The following is a 23,176-nucleotide window of genomic DNA, read 5'->3' as shown; positions in this document are numbered from 1 at the left end:
CGCTCGGCTTCCGGGCTCGCTTGGAAGTGGGGCAGAGGTGAAGGTAGGCAGGCAGCGAGCCAGGCAGGCAGGCAGGGAGCTGGCTGAGGCGGCTGCAGGCCCGTCTAGGCCAGGGTAAGCGGTGACCTCCGCCAGCCTCCTTCCTCGGCTGGGGGGTGCGCGGCGGTGGGGCAGAGGGTCATGCGGACGGCTTAGCTCTACTCGACTGTCTCCGTATCCCCAGGCCCGGCCCCAGCCCCGTCCACCCGGGCCTCTCCGGGGCAGCTCCCCGGCGCAGGCCGTAAACACCGCTGTGGTGCGGCGGCGGCCCCGGGCCCTGCTCGGCCCTGTCCCGCCCTGGGCTGCCGTTCCGTAAAGCGGGGAGCGCTGGGGTAGGGGGGGCACGGCCGGGGGCTCGGGCCGTCGTTGGTGGGGCCGCTCCCTTTCGGCGTTACTGCGGTTGCGGGGGCCCGTGGCGCGGCGAGCAGCGTGATGGCGGCGGCCAGCCGGGCCGGGCGGGGATCGCCGTGCGAGTGATTTTCCCCTTCCCCGATTCTCCGGCGTCAGCTTGGTGGGTGTCCGTCGGCTGGCTGCAAGAAAGCAACAGGCCTCGAGTTTGTTAACCGCAGCATATCCGGAGAAGGCGTCAGTAGCCGCCTGGTCATGGTTTCTCCCTGTTGTGTGTATGCCTCTTTCGGCTTCAGGCCAACAAGAAATCTCGGTGCTGGCTTTGTAAGGGGGCACTTCCCTGATATGTGTCTTTTACTGTGTAAATGGTTGGGGAAAAAAGCAATCAGTATGGGAAGGTACATCATCTGTCCCAAACTTAGACTTCATTAATAGACTGTTAACGTTGTGCTGCAGATCTGCATCATGGAAAAGCAAGTGCTTGAATCCTCTGAGGAGCGAACGTTTCAGTACCAAGATTCTCTGCCTTCGCTGCCTGTACCTCCTCTTGATGAATCTTTAAGAAAATATCTTGATTCAGGTAATGACTTAATATTGTAATAGCGTGGTGTGTGCTGGTGTAACCAGCTTAATCTGAAGATGTTTGCGAAGTGATTTGTAGAGACAGCTTGTATCAGCTGATAAAATTGGGAGGGGGGATCCAGACAAGTTTAGAGTGCAAAAGGTCTTTTTAAGTCTTAAACTAAGTGCCCAGAGCAACCTGAGTAAAAGTTACCATTTTATCCCTGTTTGCCTTTCTTCAGTATGGAAGGGAGTTGCGCATGTGGGAGGGTTAACTTTTTGATTTGAGGTTTTTTCCCCCTCAGGTTTTGTTTTTGTTTTTCAGCTATATCAGGTGGTCTAATGAAAGATGTTTCTCCATCTACAAATTTTGTTTTGCGTAATGACTACTTTGCTTGTTTATGACTGTGTTTGCCTAGGATCTTTGTTTAAAAAAAAAAAAAGTTATTTCAAGCTTTTTCATACTTAAATGTTCTTCTTTCTCACCAATACTATTAACTATACTATATAGTAGGAGAAGATAGTGGTGGGCATTTTTGGATAATTTCTGCCCTGAAATGTTTGCTCTCTAAAGAAGATCACATAAGAGAAAAGTTTTGAAAGTAACATCAATGCACATGTGTCTAGCTTTGTTTATAAAGCAGAGACAACTGGCTAGTTCTTTATTATCATATCAGGCTTTGATATGTCCGGGACGACAAAGATACATTACCTGGTATCTTGAGATTACTTTCCTATGTTTCTTTAATAATTTTCAGAACTCGGAGACATTGAGCTTTTTTCTGGAACATCTGCTCTGTGTCTTACCATCTTACCTGTAATACAGCAATGCTAACAGAGTAAGACCTAGAGTTCTGACCTTAGGAGAAACATATTACACCAAAATTTCCCTTTCCCAAAATAGAATTCCTTAAGTTCACTCTGAGTTTCCTTTTATTCTGAGTGTAGTGGAAATGGCCCAGTAGATGGTAATAGGTTTTCTTCGTTGTTCCTTACGTCATCACATTTTGATGCAGAATGTTGAAATGGTGGTTTTAGAGAAAAAATGTTGTGTGGGTATGTGTGTCAAAAAAACATTTTCTTTTTTTGTAATGCAGATTAACTAAATGTCATGGTTTGTGCAAGTTGTGCTGCAATAGTAGTGAACCTGCAATAACAGAATTGTCCTTTAGAACTTAGTTCTAAACCCAGCTGGCTCTCTAAGTTAATAAATAACTCTCTCATGGAGTGATAAAATCTGACAGTGAATTTGTTTGCTCTTGTTTTCTGATTCTGATCTGTGTTTTCATAAATAACTTATCACATGTCCCTTTTCTTTCTATGCTGAAGTTACTTCCTACTTACTGTTCCTTGTGCCTAAGTCATTCTATAACTTTGATCATCATTGTTGATCTCCTTTAGTCTCACTAGAGGTTGGAGGAAAGTTAGTCCAGTATCTTTTGCTCTGCCACAGTCTTCCCTTGTTTAGATCACTTAAAGCCAGAACATGCAGGGCATAATTCTAGACACTAGCTCGGTGATACTCATTGCTTAAGCTCTTAATTTGTTTAGTCTGTGAAGGTGAGTGAAGGAGGGGAGGTGCTTCTGAAGAACAATTCAGAAGCTCCAAATGACCCTTCATAGATGCTGTGAATCATTCCTTGGGAACTCCTGTCTGTTATTAGTTGGAGGAGGATCCCAGGCACTTAACGTTAGTTAGTGTGCCTGTTGGTAAAGCACTTGTCTGTTTAAAGCCAGTCAACTGGAAAAGCTGGACAGAGTATGTCTCAGAAGGTGGCTTATTTAGGGCTTTACAGTAGCTGCCTCTGCTTTGGATTCAGGATGACTAAAGTGTAGCAAGGTCTTCCTTTTGCATTCTCTTCTTAAGCTGAACAAACTTAGTTCTCAGCCTTGTCTCACCATCATGTGCTCCAGTCCCCTAGCAGTCTTGGTCACCCCTTGAACAGGGACCAGAACCCAGTAATTTAGCTTATTTTCTTTCTTGTGTGCGTGCGCATATTGCTCTGTAATGATGTTGTAACTTGAATAACAGAGGATAATCACTCTCTCTTACAATATTGCATGGTAGTAAGGTCACTCTGGGAAACCTGAGTGTTGGACTGCATCTAGATATTGTTTACATTGACTTTAACAAGGCTTTTGGCACATCAGAAGCTTTTTTTTTCTTTTAAACTTCCTCCTGGATGAACTGATGAAGTATGGACTAGGTAGTGGACAGTCAGGTGGACTGAAAACTGTCTCAGCTGTGGGGCTCAAAGGTTTGTGATCAGTAGCACATATTCCAGATGTAGGCCAGTGTCTGATGGTGTACCCCAGGGGTCCACTATTGTTTAACATCTTCATTAATGACCTGGATGATGGAACAGAGTGCACCCTTTTGCAAATGATACAAAGCTGGATACAAAGCTGATGCTCCAGATGGTTGTACTGCCATCAGAGGAAGCTTGACAGGCTTGGAGGAACAGGCTGACAGGAGCCTTATGAAGTTCAGCAAACAAAGGGAAATGCCAAGTCATGCACCCAGGGAGGAATAACCCCCACACACACCAGCAGAAGCTGGGGCCGACTGGCTGGAAAGCAGCTTTGCAGAAAAGCCCCTGGGGTCCTGGTGGACATGAAGTTGAACATGAGCCAGCAGTATGCCCTTGCAGCAAGGCAGGCCAGCAGCCTTCAGGGCTCGGTTAGAAGGAGCGTTGCCAGCAGGTAGAGAGAGGTGATCCTTCCCCTCTGTTCAGTGCTGGGGAGACCACGTCTGGAGTGCTGTGTCCATTTCTGGGCTCCCCAGTACAAGCAAGACATGGACATACTGAAGGGAGCCCGGCAAAGGGCCATGAGGGCTATTAAGGGCTTGGATTATCTGACATAGGAGAAGAGATTGAGAGAGCTGGGACTGTTCAACCTGGGGAAGAAAAGGCTCTAGGGGGGATCTTTGCAATGCATGTAAATACTTGATGGGGAGGAGTAAAGAGGACGGAGCCAGACATCACAGTGGTATCCAGTGACAGAACAAGAGGTGATGGGCACAAATTGAAATACAAGAAATTCTTTTTAAACGTAAAAAAATTGTGAGGGTTATTAAGCACTGGAACAGGTTGCTACGAGGGAGGTTGTAGAATCTCCATCCTTGGAGGTATTCAAAACCCAACACAGCCCTGAGCAGCCTGCTGTAACTGACCCTGCTGAGATGAGGTGTTGGACTAGATGATCTCTAGATCTGTGAAGAAGAAAAAAGCAGTGGTTGCAGGCAAGCAGTCGTAATTGCAGCAAGACACAGTTGTGAGGAAGTAAGATTTTAATTCTGCAAGGATAGGTACGTATTTGAGACCTTGCCCAGCTGAAACTCCCTTGTTACTCACAAATGCTAGATTAGAGATGATACAGATACATGATTACTAAAAATTAAACAAGTATCCTTCCTTGTTTCTTAACAGCTGTAAGGAGAAAGGTTAGCACTAGCAAGGCAGACAAGAAATTAACTGTCAGTACTCAGTCCAGCAGCCTCAAAAATGAATCAGACCTCATTGTGTAGGCATTGAATGAGCAGAAACTTCCCCCCCCGCCCTTCTGTTTACTACTGACTTCACAATCTAAGTATAAAGGTAACAGAAAATACGTTATACACAAGGTGAATATAAGAAGACAATGAGATGTGCCTGTATGGAAACTGACATCAGCAGTGCCTGTTACTGATGATAGATTTCACAGTAAAAAGGCTTTAAGGAGGGTTTTAGATTAAAATAATGACTAGTTTTGCAAATGTGTACAGAGAACTTTGGCCTGTATGGCATGGGATCTGAGAGAAATCCAAAGGTATTTTAAAATATAAAAATTGGGTAGTAGTAACTGCCATCAGCGTCATTCAGAGGTAGGCATAACATGGGGACGGTGAATGAGAATTGATGGGAAAGGTGCTTGTAGACCATGAATGGACTTTTGAGAATAAAGGCAGGTAGGTTATGGTTGGTGCAGTAGGATGGCAGACATGTATGGCTCAATGTATTAATTTACAAACAAAGTTCCTGTAAATTTATTCATTGAGTTCTGTGGCAGCTGATGGAGTTGCAGAACTACAGTTTTAAATATATTGGATTTAGTTATCTGTTAGGTATTTCAGGTTTTCAGCAATTGCTTTCCTCTGCTAACATCTGTATTTATTTGAAAGTATGTATTTATGTTTTATTAGAACACACTGTGATTTATTTACAGATTTTATTTACCGGGGGAAAAGGATTCTCGCTTGTGAGTTGGCCGGGCTCATCGAAAGGGCTTTAAACTAGTTTCGAAGGGGGAAGGGGATAAAACCAGGCTCACTAGAGAAGAGCCTAGGGACTGCACGCTAATGTCGCGGGAGAAATCGGCAGCCCAGCTCAAGTGCATCTGTACCAATGCACGCAGCATGGGCGGCAAACAGGAGGAGCTGGAAGCCATTGTGCAGCGGGGTAGCTATGACTTAGTCGCCATCATGGAAACCTGGTGGGATGAGTCTCACGACTGGAGTGCTGCAATGGATGGCTCTAAGCTCTTCAGAAGGGACAGGCGAGGAAGGAGAGGCGGTGGGGTAGCCTTGTATGTTAGGGAGTGCTTCGACTGTCTAGAGCTCAATGGTAGTGATGATGAGGTCGAGTGCTTGTGGGTAAGGATGAGGGGGAAGGCCAACAAGGCAGATATCCTGCTGGGAGTCTGTTATAGACCACCTAGCCAGGACGAGGAGGCAGACGAAATATTCTACAAGAGGCTGGCAGAAGTCTCACAGTCGCTAGCCCTTGTTCTCGGGGGGGACTTCAACTTTCCAGATGTCTGCTGGAAATACCACACGGCAGAGAGGAAACAGTCGAGGAGGTTCCTGGAGTGTGTGGAGGATAACTTCCTGACACAGCTGGTAAGCGAGCCCACCAGGGGAGATGCCTCACTTGACCTGCTGTTCACGAACAGAGAAGGGCTGGTGGGAGATGTGGTGGTCGGAGGCCGGCTTGGGCTTAGCGACCATGAAATGGTAGAATTCTCGATACTTGGTGAAGTAAGGAGGGGGGCCAGCAAAACCGCTACCATGGACTTCCGGAGGGCGGACTTTGGCCTGCTCAGGACACTGGTCGAGAGGGTCCCTTGGGAGACAGTCCTGAAGGGCAAAGGGGTCCAGGAAGGCTGGACGTTCTTCAAGAAGGAAGTCTTAAAGGCGCAGGAGCGGGCTGTCCCCATGTGCCACAAGAAGTACGGGCAGGGAAGGCGACCGGCCTGGCTGAACGGGGAGCTCTGGCTGGGACTCAGGAAAAAAAGGAGAGTTTATCACTTGTGGAAGAAGGGGCAGGCAACTCAGGAAGAGTACAGGGATCTCGTTAGGTCGTGCAGAGAGGAAATTAGAAAGGCAAAATCCCAGCCAGAACTCAACCTGGCCACTGTCGTGAGAGACAACAAAAAATGCTTTTATAAGTATGTTAATGACAAAAGGAGAGCCAAGGAGAATCTCCATCCTCTATTGGATGCGGGGGGGTACATTGCCACCAAGGATGAGGATAAGGCTGAGGTACTCAACGCCTTCTTTGCCTCAGTCTTTAGTAGTCAGAGTTGTTATCCTCAGGGTACTCAGCCCCCTGAGCTGGAAGACAGGGACGACGAGCAGGATAAACCCCCCATAATTCAAGAGGAAGAAGTTAATGACCTGCTACGCCACCTGGACACTCACAAGTCTATGGGGCCAGATGGGATCCACCCGAGGGTACTGAGGGAGCTGGCGGAGGAGCTTGCCGAGCCGCTCTCCATCATTTACCAGCAGTCCTGGTTAACTGGGGAAGTCCTGGACGACTGGAGGCTCGCCAATGTGACGCCGATCTATAAGAAGGGCCGGAGGGAAGATCCGGGGAACTACAGGCCAGTCAGCCTGACCTCGGTGCCGGGGAAGATCATGGAGCGGTTGGTTTTGAGGGTGCTCACGAGCCATGTCCGGGACAACCAGGGGATCAGGCCCAGCCAGCATGGGTTCATGGAAGGCAGGTCCTGTTTGACCAACCTGATCTCCTTCTATGACCAGGTGACCCGCCTCGTGGATGAGGGAAAGGCAGTGGATGTGGTCTACCTGGACTTCAGTAAAGCCTTTGACACTGTCTCCCACAGCATTCTCCTAGAGAAGCTGGCAGCTCACGGCCTAGACAGGTACACTCTTCGCTGGGTAAAAAACTGGCTGGACGGCCGAGCCCAGAGAGTTGTGGTCAACGGAGTTAAATCCAGTTGGCGGCCGGTCACGAGCGGTGTTCCCCAGGGCTCAGTTCTGGGGCCGGTCCTGTTCAATATCTTTATCAATGATCTGGATGAGGGGATCGAGTGCTCCCTCAGTAAGTCTGCAGATGACACCAAGTTGGGCGGGAGTGTTGATCTGCTGGAGGGTAGGAAGGCTCTGCAGAGGGACCTGGACAGGCTGGATCGATGGGCTGAGGCCAACTGTATGAGGTTCAACAAGGCCAAGTGCCGGGTCCTGCACTTGGGCCACAACAACCCCATGCAACGCTACAGGCTTGGGGAAGAGTGGCTGGAAAGCTGCCCAGAGGAAAAGGACCTGGGGGTGCTGACTGACAGCCGGCTGAACATGAGCCGGCAGTGTGCTCAGGTGGCCAAGAAGGCCAACGGCATCCTGGCCTGTATTAGGAATAATGTGGCCAGCAGGAGTAGGGAGGTGATCGTGCCCCTGTACTTGGCACTGGTGAGGCCGCACCTTGAATACTGTGTTCAGTTTTGGGCCCCTCACTACAAGAAGGACATGGAGGTGCTGGAGCGTGTCCAGAGGAGGGCAACGAAGCTGGTGAAGGGCCTGGAGCACAAGTCTTATGAGGAGCGCCTGAGGGAACTGGGGTTGTTTAGTCTGGAGAAGAGGAGGCTGAGGGGAGACCTCATCGCGCTCTACAACTACCTGAAAGGAGGTTGTAGCGAGATGGGTATTGGTCTTTTCTCCCAAGTAACCAGTGATAGAACGAGAGGAAACGGCCTCAAGTTGTGCCAAGGGAGGTTTAGATTGGACATTAGGAGAAATTTCTTTACTGAAAGAGTGATCAGGCCTTGGAACAGGCTGCCCAGGGAAGTGGTTGAGTCACCATCCCTGGAAGTATTGAAAAGACGTGTAGATGAGGCCCTAAGGGACATGGTTTAGTGGACATGGTGTGTTGGGTTGACGGTTGGACACGATGATCTTAGAGGTCTTTTCCAACCTGTATGATTCTATGATTCTGTGATTTTTAAAAGGTGTTTTCTCTTCAAATATTTGTTTTAGAAACATAAATTTTGAGTATTTTCATCCACTCCCTTGCCTGTGGATATCTGAATCTTGATATAAATCTCAGTATGCAGTTGTCTTTAAAGTAAAAACATTTCCTTTTTACAGTGAAGCCATTTCTAAATCAAGAAGAATATCAAAGAACCGAGGATATAGTTAAAAAGTTTGAAAATGGAATTGGGAAAGAGTTGCATCAGAAATTACTGGAAAGAGCTAAAACGAGAAGGAATTGGGTATGTATTTAGATATGTAAGAAATCATAATTCAACTTATGGAAAGTTGGTTGTTCAGGATATAATTTAGAGAGCCATTTAGTTTTTTTTTAATCTTAGGATCTTCCTTATATCTGCCGCTTGGCCTATGGACATGAACACATTCACTTATATATCTTTTTTTTCAAAGTTGAGTGGCTAAGAGAGTTCACTAACTGAAATGTTAAGTTACCTACCAGCTTTTGAATACCTTGTCCATCAGTCTCTTCTTCTATCACCTCTCTCACCACACTGCCCCCCACGCCAAGAGAAAAAAAAAAAAAAAAGAAGAGTTGTTTTAAAGTTGTCTTTCAACAGAGAAAGGGATACAAGGGGGGTCGTTACCAAGTGGAATTCATAAGAACTTTGTAAATCTTAACATGACACACTTCGGAGTTGGGATTTTCAGATGGTGGTAGGAAAAATAGATTATGAACTGCCCGTCCCAGATCCTCTCTCACACAAATCTCTTTTCCTTCCGTTCTTCATGGAGTAATCTGTCCGATATTCGCAGCAGCCACAACTGACATCTGCAAGAGTTTTAGATGATGAATATCAGAGAAGAACTCCTCATCATACAGTTTAATAGTCTTAAGCAGCATTGAATTTTATTTCAAGCTTGAAAATAGAAGAGCTAGGTGTGTCGTTACCCTCAGCAGTTAGTTTTGAATCACTGTCCTGCCTTCTGTTATACCGGAACTACTATTCAAAATACTTAAAAAGTAGTAAAAAAAGCAGGTAGTTGAACAATCAGGCAATTATTAAAGAATTAATGACTAAAACTTAATTCTGACGCTAAACATTTTTCATTTTCAGCTGGAGGAGTGGTGGCTGAATGTGGCTTATCTTGATCTTCGCATATCAACGCAAATACACACTAATATCGGAGGCCCCGGTCCCTATATTGAACACTGCTGGCCACCCAAAGAGGGCACTCAGATAGAAAGAGCATGTGTAAATATATGGCACATCCTGAAATACTGGGATCTATTACGAGCGTAAGACTTTAAGAAAAAATAATTGATTCTAAATATTAATGATCTATATGTACTTTAGTTGCAAAAATATGTTTATGTTCATGCATTCTTTGCAGTAAAAGATGCGTTTGTCTTACCTTGATTTACTTGCATAATTATCATCTCTTTTGTTTAATTTCGGTGTATTTGTTTACAACAGAGAGAAGGTGGCTATAGATAGATCTGGGAATGCTGTTCTGGACATGAACCAATTTCGAATGCTCTTCTGCACTTGCAAAATTCCAGGAGTTACCAGAGACTCAATCGGCAGTTATTTTAAAACTGGTAAACAAATGCAAGTTGTGGGTTAATACAAGCAAATGGTTTTGTAGTAATGGGCTAATGGAGTGGTCATTTTAACAACAAAATACTTGCTTCCTCAAACACTAAACCAGATACTGGTTGTTGAGTGCTTATATAAAGAAGCAAAGAAGATATCTAATCTACAAATACCCTTTTTGGTCCAACATTTAGTCCTTTCTAAATAAGATTAAAAGAAAGCTCTGCTTCAGATTGTATGTTACCAGCCTGATGCCTGTAATAAGTGTGCCAGCATTAAGAATTGAAAAAAGACAAATTCCATGTGTTATAAATGTGGGTGGATTCAGTGTATTATACGGACAGAATTTCAGCATCATTACTAATTGCATCTTTTTCCACAGAATGCGTTTCTCGAGTGTGTTCCCATACATTCTGTTGGGATAATTCTTACTTATTTTCTATTGTTGTGCTGTTTCTTGGCTTGGTCAGCTTCTTCTATTTTCAGTCTTGAAAGTACTCCCAGTGCTTCTTGAAGCCATTCTCTTAAACACCCTTCAGTTTTCTGGGGTGCAGGATCAAAGGCTAGGGTAAAAGTGTAATGTTCTTATTCATCCTCCACTAACAAATACTGTAGTATTAGTAATCAACTAACTGAAATCATAACACCCCTCCCACACACATTTTGATGCATCCAGAGTTGTTCAGCAGAGTCACTCTAGATAATCATGGGAGATTTGAATTCCTGTAAGACTCAGGAATTCAAGAAGAAGGAGGTATTGCCTTGATCCATAGAAAATGTATAAGGAAATCTCCATATCACACAATATGATGAGAAAATGCAAAGTTGAAGGCCAGTTTCAAGGGGTTTATCTTAGCATTACAGTTGAAGAGTCAGTTTAAATACCAAAACATAGAAGAAACATTCAAATGGTGGAAATTCAATATTTTGTTTTGATCACATTTAATAAACAAAGCTATTATCCTGTGGAGATGCAATTTATGTCATCCTTTTATGCCTTAAAGTATTGTAAGAACTTTATTAAACAATCTTGCTTATATCATTTTTCATGTCATACACAGCAGATGATATCCATTTCCACGTAGATTCATCTGCCTCCGGATGAAATATTTAGTCCAGTTAGTTGTCTTGGTTCTCTGTGATTCATGGAGAAATATGAATACCTCCAGAGAAGGATTTAGGCCATAAAAATATGCAGGTATCTAAGATAGACAGAAGGAATTGCCATCTGGAGAGGGATGTTTCTCTCTTTTGGCTATAGAGGGAACTGACATGGTCTGAACACTTGAAGTAGTAGTCAGATTGCAGAGTAGGGCGTAGGGCACCTAAAATTTGACAGGTAATGTCAGCTTGGAGTCAAAGACCACACTAAAAGCCAAGAGAGCCTGATCAGTGGAACCTGGAGAACTATTCGGTTCAGCCTGCAGCAGACACCTTAATGAGAACAGGTGAAGAGCTCATCAGATGTCATTGAGTGTATTGGGTAGATCTCTACAAATTGTAGTGAGATCTCAAACACTTAATTCGAGGTATGTTAACCTCCAAACTTAATTCTACCCCTTGCTTTAGACAGCTAGGATTAGGAGGATGCTACCTAAAGTAACAATTTTATGTCATCCCTTCTGATTTTTGTTATATTAGAAATTAATTTTGTGATCTATGAAGGTGAGGTTTACATGAAATGGCAAATTCCCCACTCTAGAATGTCTGTAATCAGGTATGTATTGAATTGTATTATCTGATTTAGAAAGTAGGACCATAAAGATAGACATAAAAGTCTTATAGTTAAGATTAAGACTTCTGTGGATGACCATTCAGTTAAATACTTGTGGGTAAAGTAGCATACATTTCTTCTTTTTCCCAGGGTGGAATACTGGACTAGAAGAGATGTAGCACAGTGGCTCAGTTGGAGAAAAATGTAGCCACGTTTCTTGGGGTTTTAACATCTGTTTTTTGTCAGAATCTTTTCCAACTTTATTTAATCTTACTTCCAGATAGACGGATTTAATAAGGCAATGCTATGCAAGTGTACCTGGCCTGGTGTGAGCTAGTACCATCTGAGTTTCTGTATAGTGGCCAAGTTGGTGTGTCAGTGCTCCCTTTTTACAGATTTACAGATCAGGTCTGATTGACGTGGTAGTGCATCTTGGATCTTTAGCTGCATAACTGAAGCTGGTCACATAAACACTCTGACAGCTGAAGGACTCAATCATCTGCAAATTGCCTTAGCAGCAGACTTGCTGCATTATATTCATCCCTTTTAAAAAAAAAAAGCAAACACTCAAACAAAACTCATGTAAAAGAGAAATGTTGCTGGATCAACTTTCAGCAACCAACACTCATTTCGGCAGAGGGAGTTCCTGCCTACAAGATACACAAATAAATAACATTTGCTACTAGGTAATGGCAATGACTTGAATAGCAGTGAAAGTTATGTACTTCTGTATATTTTCTCTGACAGTTTTAAAAATGTCTTCAAATTTGCAATAGATCATGCAATTGGACTTCAAAAGTTACTCTTTTTTTCTTCTTTCCTGTTTTTAGCTGTATGAAGTCTACTTCATTTTGAACAAAAAATGGGTCTGTAGACTTGCTGAGTGTTTTTCCTGTATTTGTCACTCACCTTATCCCCACGGTTGGATTTTCATGTTTTGTTTTTTGTTTCATTTCAGCGACTGAAGGTGAATGCCCATCTCACTTAGTAGTCCTGTGTCGAGGTCGAGTGTTTGCTTTTGATGGTATACATGAAGGCAATATGGTGACTCCTCCAGAGATTTTCAGGTTTTCAAACTACCTTGTTTCAAATGAGCTGTCCTATTTAAGCTACATACCAAAGAGAGTCTTCCTTTTCTATTCCCTTCACCCCAAAGAATTAGGTGTGAGAGAGGCTACAACTTCTCCTTTAGCTGAGCGTTCAGATTTGAGTAAATTCTTGTTTAGTGGATGGCATCTTCGTGCCATGAAGCATGATGATCATGTACTGTTGTAATACACCCATAGAACATCACGCAAAAGGGCTGAATGGAGGTGTTTCAGTAGGAAACATCATTTATGTATGAAGTTCCTTGACATGGAATTATTAGGATTATAAGTAACATCATTCCTTTCAGGACCAATCCACATTGATAATTGTCTCCTTGCTACTTGATCATTAGCAAAGATAAAGCACCATGGTCGTGTTGATTCAAATCTAATACACTTGTGGTCAATTTTCTCAAGAATAGAGAGGCTGGAATTCCTGTTGGTGAGTGCAGCAGAGTCCAAAATCTCAGTATACACTGATTGACTGTTTGCTAGCTACAGAGCAATACAGCAGCATTTCACTTGCATTTCTTGTCCCTGCACCAGACCTGTGACAACCAGCCACGTTTGTGGTTCTTTTCGTATTCCTGAGCTGCTGCAAAGGAACGGAGAGAAAGAATTTGGTTCTTTAAATAGTAAATTTCTGTGCTAGTGCAATTGGCAGTGTTTAAAGCTTTTCCGTGCTGTATCTGCTATCTTCTAGTAGTGTGCAGAGGTGCTGGCTTTTCAAATTGGCAATACAGTTGTGGCCACAAGGTTTTCTACTCTGTTGGTTGAACTTTGGTTGTTGGTTGTGGGTTTTTCTTTTTTTTGATAACTTCATCATGGGTGTCTTACACTTTTGACAGCTGTGTAACTAATGATCAGTAGTGAAGTTTAATGGGCAAGAGTGCCAGAACAAAGGACAAGCCAGATTAAATGCCTGTAATTTGTGAAGTTGCTTTAACACCTAGAACAGTATGTGAAAAACTGAATTTGCAAACTAAAAATTAGCTCTCTGTTAATAGCTCTTCAAAGGGAAAATGCAAGGAAAAGGTAAGAAGAGAAGTATTCTTGTGTAGTTCAGTCTTTACATTTAGGAAGTACTGTAGCTACTGTTCTGCTTTAAATTTCAGGGGTTATCCTGAGTGGAAGTTTTGCCCTTGTATCTGGTTGGTTGCTATAAAAGCTTCAAAACTGCAGTTTTGCAGATGTCTGCTGCTCGGGAAAGTTTCATCTGCACTGCTGAAGTCTTAAATCTAATTTTAAATTAAGTGCATAGTAACACTTTAGGATCATGGTTGTTTACATGTAAGTTTGTACTGGGCTAGTAGCTGCAATTTGAATTAACTATTAGTGACCGAAAACAGAGCAGGTCTTCAGCTGCCCTTAGAGTCTGAGGGAGCTGATTCGTGCTTCCTGAAAATTCACATTAGCTTGTGAATGTGGAACCAAAATTCCAGCTTGGCAAAAGACAGAGAGATAAAAAGGGTGGCTTTTATCTTCTCTCCATATGTTTTTTGTTAACTTCAGTTTTTGAAATCTTCTTAAAGGCAACTTACTTATATACAGAAAAGATGCCATAGTGAACCAGATGGACCAGGACTGGCAGCCTTAACAAGCAACGAAAGGACAAAATGGGCAGAGGTGGGCGTACTTCAACAGTTGATTCCTGAGAAAAGCATTGTGATCACTGGAAATACGTCATTTCATTTAGCTTTGTCTTTTTATGCTTTCTAGTTACGTGAATATTTGATTGATCTTGATCCAAAGAACTTAACTCTTCTGGAAAAAATTCAGAGAAGTTTGTTTGTGGTCTGCCTCGATGATTCTAGTCCCCATGCAACTCCTGAGGACTACACCGAGGTAGCTAAGGATTTTTGATAATTCATGTCTGGTCTTTATATAAAAATTTCTATTGCATATATGCAGAAGTAGCACTTCTTGCTCTTTCAGAACAGAGAAAATGAAGCAGATAAATATGCAGATAATGCTTCTTGTGATCCATAGGAATACTTAAATAGTTTGAATTGTTAGGAGATTGGAAGTGGGAATGGCTGAAATCTACCTTCATAATCTCTTAGCCCTCTATCCTTCAGGGTCCTCAAAAATATAGTAATCAACTTGTTATCACTCTTCAGTTAAAAAACTTGGGCTTATAATCATGTTTCGTCTTCAACTGGTGAAAATGTCCTATCTCTCGGGGGGTCTCACCATCTTTAAGTAGGCTTGATTTAGCTGACAGAGGTTGACAGTGTACTCAGTGTTTTTTAAAACCCACAGTGTGTAACTTTTGCTTTAGATTACAAGGCTGGGGCTTGCAGGTGATCCGACTGTACGCTGGGGAGATAAATCCTACAACAGCATATTCTTTTCCAATGGAACCTGTAGCGCATTCTGTGATGTAAGTTGAAAAATTTTTCCCCCTTATAAACCTTTCAAGTATTTATTTACTAAGTTTTCTCTTTCAGAGTATTATTTTAAATGTTTAATGTGTTCGTCTTTAGTGTAGCCTTGTCTGGCAAGTTTCCAAAAGCAGTCTGCTTTCACAGTGTTTGATATTATACCATACTTGAATTAGAAATGTGAGATCTGAAATCATAATCTTATTTCTAAAAGTATTTAATGAGGGAGTTCCAAAGACAAAAAATACGTTGCACAAGAAGGCTTAAAATTAACTCTTTGTATTATGTAGCCATTTGAACAGCTGTGTTTTTTAAACTCAGATTTTTTAAAACTTGTTATTGAATGGCCATGAGGACCTACATCTTGCCTGAAATCTGCTTTTCCACAGCAGTGGTGTATTGCGCCTCCCCGTCTGGCTCCAGAGCAGTCAAAACAGTGGGTGGACTTACAGTGGTTCTATATGTAATCTAGAATTAGAAAAACAAGTCCAACACTGTGCAGTAAAGCTGTGGGTCTGCAGGAAAAAGAGTGGGGTAGGGAAAAAAGCAAGTTGATCCTCTTGCAGTTATGCAAGTAATGTGATATCTTGTCTTATATGATTCTAGCATTCTCCTTTTGATGCCATGGCTTTAATTACCATGTTATCTTATGCCGAAAAGAAGATTATTGAAAGTGAGGGAAAATGGAAGGTATCTATCCTTTAAACTTTCACGTGTATTAGTTAGTGTGTCTTTTCTTATGGATAACATTTTCTGTTTTCTCTCTTTCTTTCTGTCCACATCCTCCCAGGGATCAGATAAAGTGAGGGATATTCCATGGCCAGAGGAACTTGTATTCACAGTGGATCAAAAAATTATAAATGAAATTGGATGTGCTAAAGAATTGTATTACAAAAAGGTGGAATTTCTTGCTGCTTCTCTTAATTGTCACTGATGATTCCCCCCACCTCCCCCCACCCCCCAGCCCCATTCTATTTGCATGTTTTTAGCTGGCCTGTCTCCATGCTGGAGAACAGGGATGAATATGTTATTGATGAATTGACATATCAGGGGACTTAACACCATGGTTTAATTTGTTACATTGTTGGTTTATGTTGAATGTGTTTTACTCGAAGTGAATCAAGTTGTGATATTTGCAGTTTCTTGACTTCTGTTTTTTTCCCTCCTGTGGTTTGACAGGTATCTGACTTGCAGCTAGTGAATTATGCTTTCACATCCTTTGGCAAAGCATTGATTAAAAAGAAGAAACTTCATCCTGATACATTTGTGCAGCTTGCCCTTCAGCTGGCTTATTACAAATGCCATGGACAGTAAGAAAATCTCATTACCCAGATTAGGAATAAAAAACTAGTTTCTTGAGTAAAGGGGTGGATCTGGAGATATAATGCAGTGGCCTTGCAGTGCCAGTGTGTAATTTGCTATGGTGATATAAGAATGAAGAAGTAAGGTTTTTTTAAATTAACAGTTGCATAGGGCCTTATTTTGTGCCGTTGAACTCCACGGGGCTTGTGCTGTTGGCTTCAGCAGAATTGTGTCCTTGTGCCCATAGGGATCACGTGTGTACATTTTGTGGAATGGAGGGCAGAAGAAAATCCATGAAAACGTGGATTTGGGCTGTACAAAGTAAATATTTGGGCAAACACCAAATGCGCAATGGGTCAGGATTCTTTAATGTCATGTAGTTGCTCAGATGGAGAGGGCGGCTTTATCTGTAGCAAGTAACAGCCATCAGTAAAATGGTTAGTCTTCCAAGCCTGTAAAAAACCTCACAAACCTCAGTGTCTCACTTTCTTTAGCAACATTAGATGTGAAGGTTTGGGCAGAATATTAGAGCTATAGATAGAGACCCTCCAAATGCCTGACTCTACATTTTTGGGTGTGTCATTTTGTATCATTGGTAAAAGGCAAGCATTCTTCCTGGTGTTGGTGTTCCCAAATTTCTGTTTGCTAACTAGCACTGATTATGGCTTGTATACGTCATTTCTGACCTGGCAAGTATTGCTTGCTTCAGAAAAAGGAGGGTTTCATCATATGAGCATGATGCTTAGTCACTGGAGATGCCTGTCTCATCATAAGAAAGGTCGGTAGTTCTCAGTTTGCTGAACATTGGAATAAATTAATTGTCTGACTAAAATAGCCTGTTAAGTCTGTTCTAAACACACAAGTATGTTTCACGTAAGTTGTATATTAAATGGTAGACTGTCATAGGGCTGGGGATGCTCTAGATAAAAGCTGCATGGGTATCAGTATGCAACAGAGAAGGATTTGAGCCTTTTCCTTATAAATGCATTGGGACACACTGCTTATTTAAAGTGTGTCTCTTAATTTTTGAGGTTTTGGATGGTGTAGATGGTTTCTTTAATGGAAATACATAGTGAAACTGACGCTTGCATAATTTCACCTTATTTATACTAGAGGCTGGTAGGTCTGTAGTCTGCAGAAAATAACCGTGACAACCCAGTCTTTCAAGGTATGATTATAGCACTGGCACTTTTTCAGTCATCTGTCTCATAAAAGCTTGTAGAGTTCCTTTGTGGCTCTTTTTCAGACACAAAATTTAAAGAAAATTAGTAGCTTACTGATACTTGTAACTGAGTTAGATGTGTAAGATGCTTGGCAGGACTTTTTTATTCGTTGAGAGAGCATGTAGTCTTGTTAAGTTAATAAGATACTCTTCCTTAATTCTTCTTTTTAGCCCAGGCTGCTGTTACGAAACTGCCATGACCAGGCGTTTCTATCATGGCCGCACAGAGACCATAAGACCGTGTACTATGGAAGCAGTGGAGTGGTGCAAGTCCATGCTGGATCCTTCTGACAGTGTAAATACTGAAATCCTGCTCTAATCATAATGTATTGAGAAGGCCTGTCATTTGAACTGCTTAAAACTAATTTTTCTATTATCTCATTAATGGAAATTGGCCTGTTTCCAGTGAGACAGGTTTCAAATGTTGGGTTGCTTGCAGTCTGGCTCAGGTCACTGTGACTGAGGTGAGCTGTCATGCATGGGCTTTTTTGGTTTTCTATCCTATTTACTTTTGGTTTAAAGAATGTGTCTTGAGTTACATTCACACTGAGATTTTTTTTCCCCCCCCACACCTCAGAAAGTAACTGGGTTGGAACCAATGTATTCTGCTGTGGGGTGGTTCTGTTGTTGTTTTAATTTTTAAGTGAAATCAGGAAATGTTAATCTAATAACTGAGTCTGAGAGCAAGACTGAAATCTGTTTGTGTCCTAGTGGCAATGGGGATGTAGTCCAGAGTTTGTCTCTGAATAGCTGAACTGGTGACCTTGTCTTTTCCCAGCAACTACCCTCTGGTGCTTGGCTGACAGAGCGTTTTATGCCTTTCTTGCCAAGTGAGAGCTGTACGAAAGCTCTTTCTGTTCTCACTCCATATTTCTCAGAGCCTGAGAAATGAAGCAAGGAGAAGATTTTTGAGACAAAGGGCTACGTATGTTTAGGAAATTCAAAGGTTCTATATTATTAATGCATCTGAGAAACATACAGGAATATGTCTGTCAGAATTATGTGTGATTGATAATTATAGTCAAGAGCATATTTTCCTGGTCTTCACTTACTTCTTTTGGCATGTGCTGTGCTTTAAAACTCAATTTTCTGGCCATTATTCAGATCTGCTTTCCTATTGCAAATATGGATTCCTTTATTTTTCTGCTCTTCAGTTATCTTCTAACCAATTAGCAGGCTTCTATGGGTAAAACACACAGAGGTTTGTTACTTCCAACACTAACTGTAGCCTTTTTCTTTTTCTCTTTGTACTTTTAAATAGCATCTCCAAATATCTTCCTTTTGCTGTTTTTTTATGATGAACTCTTGGGACTTAAAAAAGCATTGAATCTGTTCAATAGTATTGAAATTAAGATGCTTAAAAGTCTACTTTTAAGGTATTAGAAAATACCTGAAGTTAGGTACTTCGGAAAAAATCCTTTTGTCTCAGCTTTTCTTTTGTGCCTTGTGAGCTTAGTAGCTTGATTTTTATCAAAGTTGAGTGGCTACTGCCCTTGTTTCACATTCTCTGCTGCAGCCTCTCGTGTAATAATAAAAGGATAAAAGGGTGTTTCTTAAGTAGTTAAAGAGCTAGTAGGATCTAAGATCTTAGAACCCAAGATCTTGGGTGTCTAGAGATGTTTCTCTAGGCCTCCTTTACCAAAACATGTATTTGTATTCTGTTGTCTCTGGTTTTAATGTGTAAGTTTCAATATAAAATCAAAAAAACCATAATGTTGGGCAGAACTACTGTCAGGGAAGTAATATTTCAATCAGCAGAGAAAACTTGGGAATGCAGTTGGCATCTGTGTATATTTTAATTAGGGTCTTTTTTGTTTTGTTTTCTGCTTTTGCTTCACAGATTTTTTTTTTCATCTGTTGTTGTTTTTTTTTCCACATGAAAAATGATAGAATAGAATATTATATTTCAGTTGGAAAGGACCTACATTGATCATCTAGTCCAACTGCCTGACCAGCTCAGGGCGTGGTGATCATATAAATGCAGCTGCACCTGCTAAAAGCCAGAGTGTTTCTAAATAAGTGGTACTCTAGGAAGTTTTTGGTTTTGAGTATTTCACAGCGCCTACTTTCCATTGTTTCAGCTTGTTTGGGAAAGAACATGAGGTTTAGAATGTTGTTCAGTGCAAAAGTGATCCAAGTAACAGAACAGAGATACAGGAAACAAATGAGCAAGTTCTCCTGAAAAAGGAATTTGGAAGAAAGAGTTTGAGAGAGGTTCTAATGTACCTTTCAAGTTCCTCCATTTTCTTCTATCTAAAATTGCTAGAAACTATGAAAGAGAAAAACTTGCTGATCTGTGATTCCTGATGTCTTACTCATCTGCATTGTTTTTTGGGGTTTTTGTTTGTTTGTTTGTTTTTTTAATCCTGTCTCCCCTACTTTATACAGACTTATCAACGACTACAGTTGATGCATAAGGCATTTGCAAAGCACAATAAAATGAGGAAAGAATGTGAGAATGGAAAAGGTACTCTGGGATCAAAAGATTTTTTGTTTTCTTTTCTCTAGTGGGTGAAAAGGGAATATTGCTGTATGCTAATACATTTTCTCTGTCTCCTTGTTTTCAACCTGAGTAAAAACTACCCCTTAACATTTTATACTTCAATTTTGGGGAGAGGAACTAAAAACTAGTCCTTGCACCCTCCCTTGTGCCCCAAAGACACATGCACTTTGAATATTACTGCACTTTTTCTGCCCAGCTAAACATTATTTCAGAATACGTTCTGATCAAATATATGCTTGGCTGGAAAGTGGGAAATGTGGTCTTTTAAGGCAGAGGAGAGATTTGGGTGAAATTCTAACCCACCTATGTTAGTGGGCAAGCTATTCTATGAATGAGAAAAAGTAGCTGGGAAATAATCACCTGATGAACCTTCATACTCTCTCCATCCTACTTGGTGAGTTATCTAGGCAGTTGTGGCTCTGAAAGCCTTTTCACCTTGTCAACGAAATTGCCAGTGGGCCAGTTTCACTGTGTGGAACTCCTCCTCCTTGGCTGAAGTGGAAGTTTTCTTGGTTTTTGTTTTCCACGGGAACTGTGGTGGGTTTATATGACTTAGTTCATTTGCATTTGGGCTCAGTGTTGCAAGCTGAAAGTGATGAAGGCCTCTTAGATCAAATATTTGGGAAATGTTTTTGTATGCTACAACATGATTCGTGTTTTTTAGTAGACTCTGTCATTTATCTGTCCTTCAGCTGCTATATGAGCTTCCAGCTATCCAGACCAGAAGAAGCAGAAAAACGGGAAATGCTGCTGTTAATGATGCAGTATTTGCATTTATTTGACAGGATTTGATCGTCATCTTCTGGGTCTCCTACTCATAGCACAGGAGCAAGGACTGCCAGTGCCAGAACTTTATGTGGACAATGCCTTCACAGCTAGGTAATCGTATTCTTGTGCTGTGGGGAGGTTGTATCCCCTGATACCGAGCACTTTGTTACATTGGCCTTATGCGTGCTGATTTCTTGATCTCTAAGACAAAACAACTTTTTTGTAAAACTCACTTTGTTTTAAATTATCTTTAAAAGTGCTGGTTTTGTTTTGTGTTGTTTTACAGTGGAGGAGGTGGGAATTTTATTCTTTCAACTAGTCTGACTGGCTACACGAGGTTTAGTGGATCTGCACTCCCTATGGTGCATCATGGCTATGGCTTTTTTTATGCAATCAGAGATGACAGGTAAGGATGTAATTTCATTTTTGGGCATGGTTCTCTCTATCACAAAGGGAAAGGCAGCTAACAACTAGAATGAGGAAAGGAAAAGACAGAAGAAACATGGCTGAACATGTCAGAAAAGGTTGAGAAGTGAGGTACGTGAGAATAGAGGCATTAACATTCTGGGAAAGCATGTGTGGGAGGAAGGATGAATGGTGGAGGTGAAGTGAGCACTAAGGTACTGACAATAAGCAGAAAGAGTCAGGAAGGTGAAAGAACGGAGGAACGAAAGGAGTTAACTTACTTTAAAATAAGCTTTTGTTTTAGAAATCATTAAATGTAACATGCGAAGGTGTTTTTTAAAAAGTAGCAATTGGCTGAGATAGACCAGACAGTACAGGTGAGCACACTGTCCATCATTCTTGGCAGTGACACACACATCTCTTGACACAAACCAGACCGCTTTGAGTAACAAGGAGAAGCTAAAACATTTGGCTTCGCTTCTCATAAAATGGTAGGATTTGAAAAGATCCAACTTTGGGTTATTGGTCTTATGGACAAAAATTACTGCTTCTTTGTCAAATCTAATAAACTACTTTGATTATAATGTGTTGAGAACTTGCTATTTTGTGATTTAGGTGTAATTCGGATGACTTCGTAAAGCTAAATATGGTTTGTGTGCAGATTTAATTCAGTTTGAGAATACAAACCATTTACACTTTGATCTATGACTCTGTTAAGATAAATAGAACTGGATAAAGATCTACCTTTTATTAGGTAAATAGAAAAAAAGTACTTTAAACCTTAAACTAGTTGCAGAGAAGAAATATAATTCACAGTATTTTCAAATATAAGTGGAAAAGTTATGTCACTGTGTATGTAGAAATGGGTATTTAAATCGAAGTATCTAGTTTCAAGATTTGACAACATTATTTTACTGAAGGCACTAGGGATCTGAGTCCTTTCTGAATGTTGAGACAGTATGTTTATTTGACAATTTTCACTTTAGAATTTATGTCAATAATTTCACATTTCAGGGCAATTTGTGTGAGTTTTATCCTAGACGATGACAATTAAGGGTGGTAACTTCATTGTTTTCTATATTGATAGGATCGTTGTTACCTGTTCTTCTTGGAAATCATGTCCAGAGACTGATGCAGAAGTGCTGTGTAGAACTGTGTTCCAGTGTTTTCAGGAAATGCTACAATTAACAGTTACAGCTCAGCTGTAAGGTTGATATGATGTAAAAGCCTTTGCAAACTCACGAGTTATATGTAGTACGTATAAATGAAATGCTACTCAAGACTACTGTTATATTCAAGTTAAGACATTTAATGATCTCTGTGAAGTCTACCTATTTTTATGTGATTTACAGTGGTTAACAGTACCCATTTAAGAGTAATGTAGCTCTTTGCAACAACAATGCAAGCAGTAGTACCTTATCTATGTAGAACTATGCAATATTAAAATATGCCTCAACAATGCAAACATATTTGAGAGATGGGGTGTTGGAAGTGGAGAATTTATGGGAGATTTGTATTTATGATCTTAGTAGTAACACGTAGAATACTTTGTAGTCTACTGATATTGTTTATACCAGTGGAGCACTTAACTGCGTACTTAGGAGTAACCACACTATCCTCTTAGGTGATTATGCTTCCTATTCATAGTGGTTTATGAAATAGAAGGGCTGCCTCCATCAACCTATATGTTACTTTATAAGTTATCTTTCATTTTTGCTATCGGGATTATACCAAATAAATGTTGTATCCTTGAATGGGGATGTTCCCACTACATTTGTAGTATGAGAGCACTACACTCTGAAGTATCTTGAAAAAGGAGCTCTCAATAGTAAAGACAGAAAGCATCATATGAGTTCCAAATTCCTCAGTTTTCATCTTCTAGTGAACTGTGAATGTCTGCTGCTTTACACTAATGATACACAATAAAAGTAAGCACTGAATGCAGTTTGGTACAATTCTCAGGATTTTAAGATTAATTCCTCTGTTTGAGCAGCTTTGTATTTTCCTGTCATAGAAATAAAATGCTTCTAAAAATCA

At 41.3% G+C, this 23,176-nt stretch overlaps 1 protein-coding gene across 2 annotated transcripts; it reads left to right on the top strand.

Annotated features, from left to right (window-relative positions):
• The first annotated feature begins 5 nt into the window (after nt 1-5).
• CROT (carnitine O-octanoyltransferase) lies at nt 6-23,176 on the top strand. Of its 2 annotated transcripts, none has more exons than XM_075143835.1 (17): nt 6-114; nt 844-967; nt 8,315-8,439; nt 9,274-9,455; nt 9,634-9,758; nt 12,426-12,534; nt 14,088-14,181; nt 14,275-14,400; nt 14,837-14,938; nt 15,546-15,629; nt 15,730-15,837; nt 16,119-16,249; nt 17,635-17,758; nt 19,852-19,930; nt 20,752-20,845; nt 21,021-21,140; nt 22,227-23,176. In XM_075143835.1, exons 2-17 carry the CDS (start codon nt 853-855, stop codon nt 22,345-22,347), a joined length of 1,839 nt encoding a protein of 612 aa, XP_074999936.1. In that variant the 5' UTR covers nt 6-114; nt 844-852; the 3' UTR covers nt 22,348-23,176. The 2 variants fall into 2 exon arrangements, with proteins under 2 accessions (XP_074999936.1, XP_074999937.1); XM_075143836.1 differs by lacking the exon at nt 6-114 and adding an exon at nt 532-550.

Source organism: Calonectris borealis, chromosome 2, assembly GCF_964195595.1.
Source record: "Calonectris borealis chromosome 2, bCalBor7.hap1.2, whole genome shotgun sequence".
In the NCBI taxonomy this organism is placed as follows: Eukaryota; Metazoa; Chordata; class Aves; order Procellariiformes; family Procellariidae; genus Calonectris; species Calonectris borealis.
This window is presented reverse-complemented; position numbering and strand designations above follow the sequence as displayed.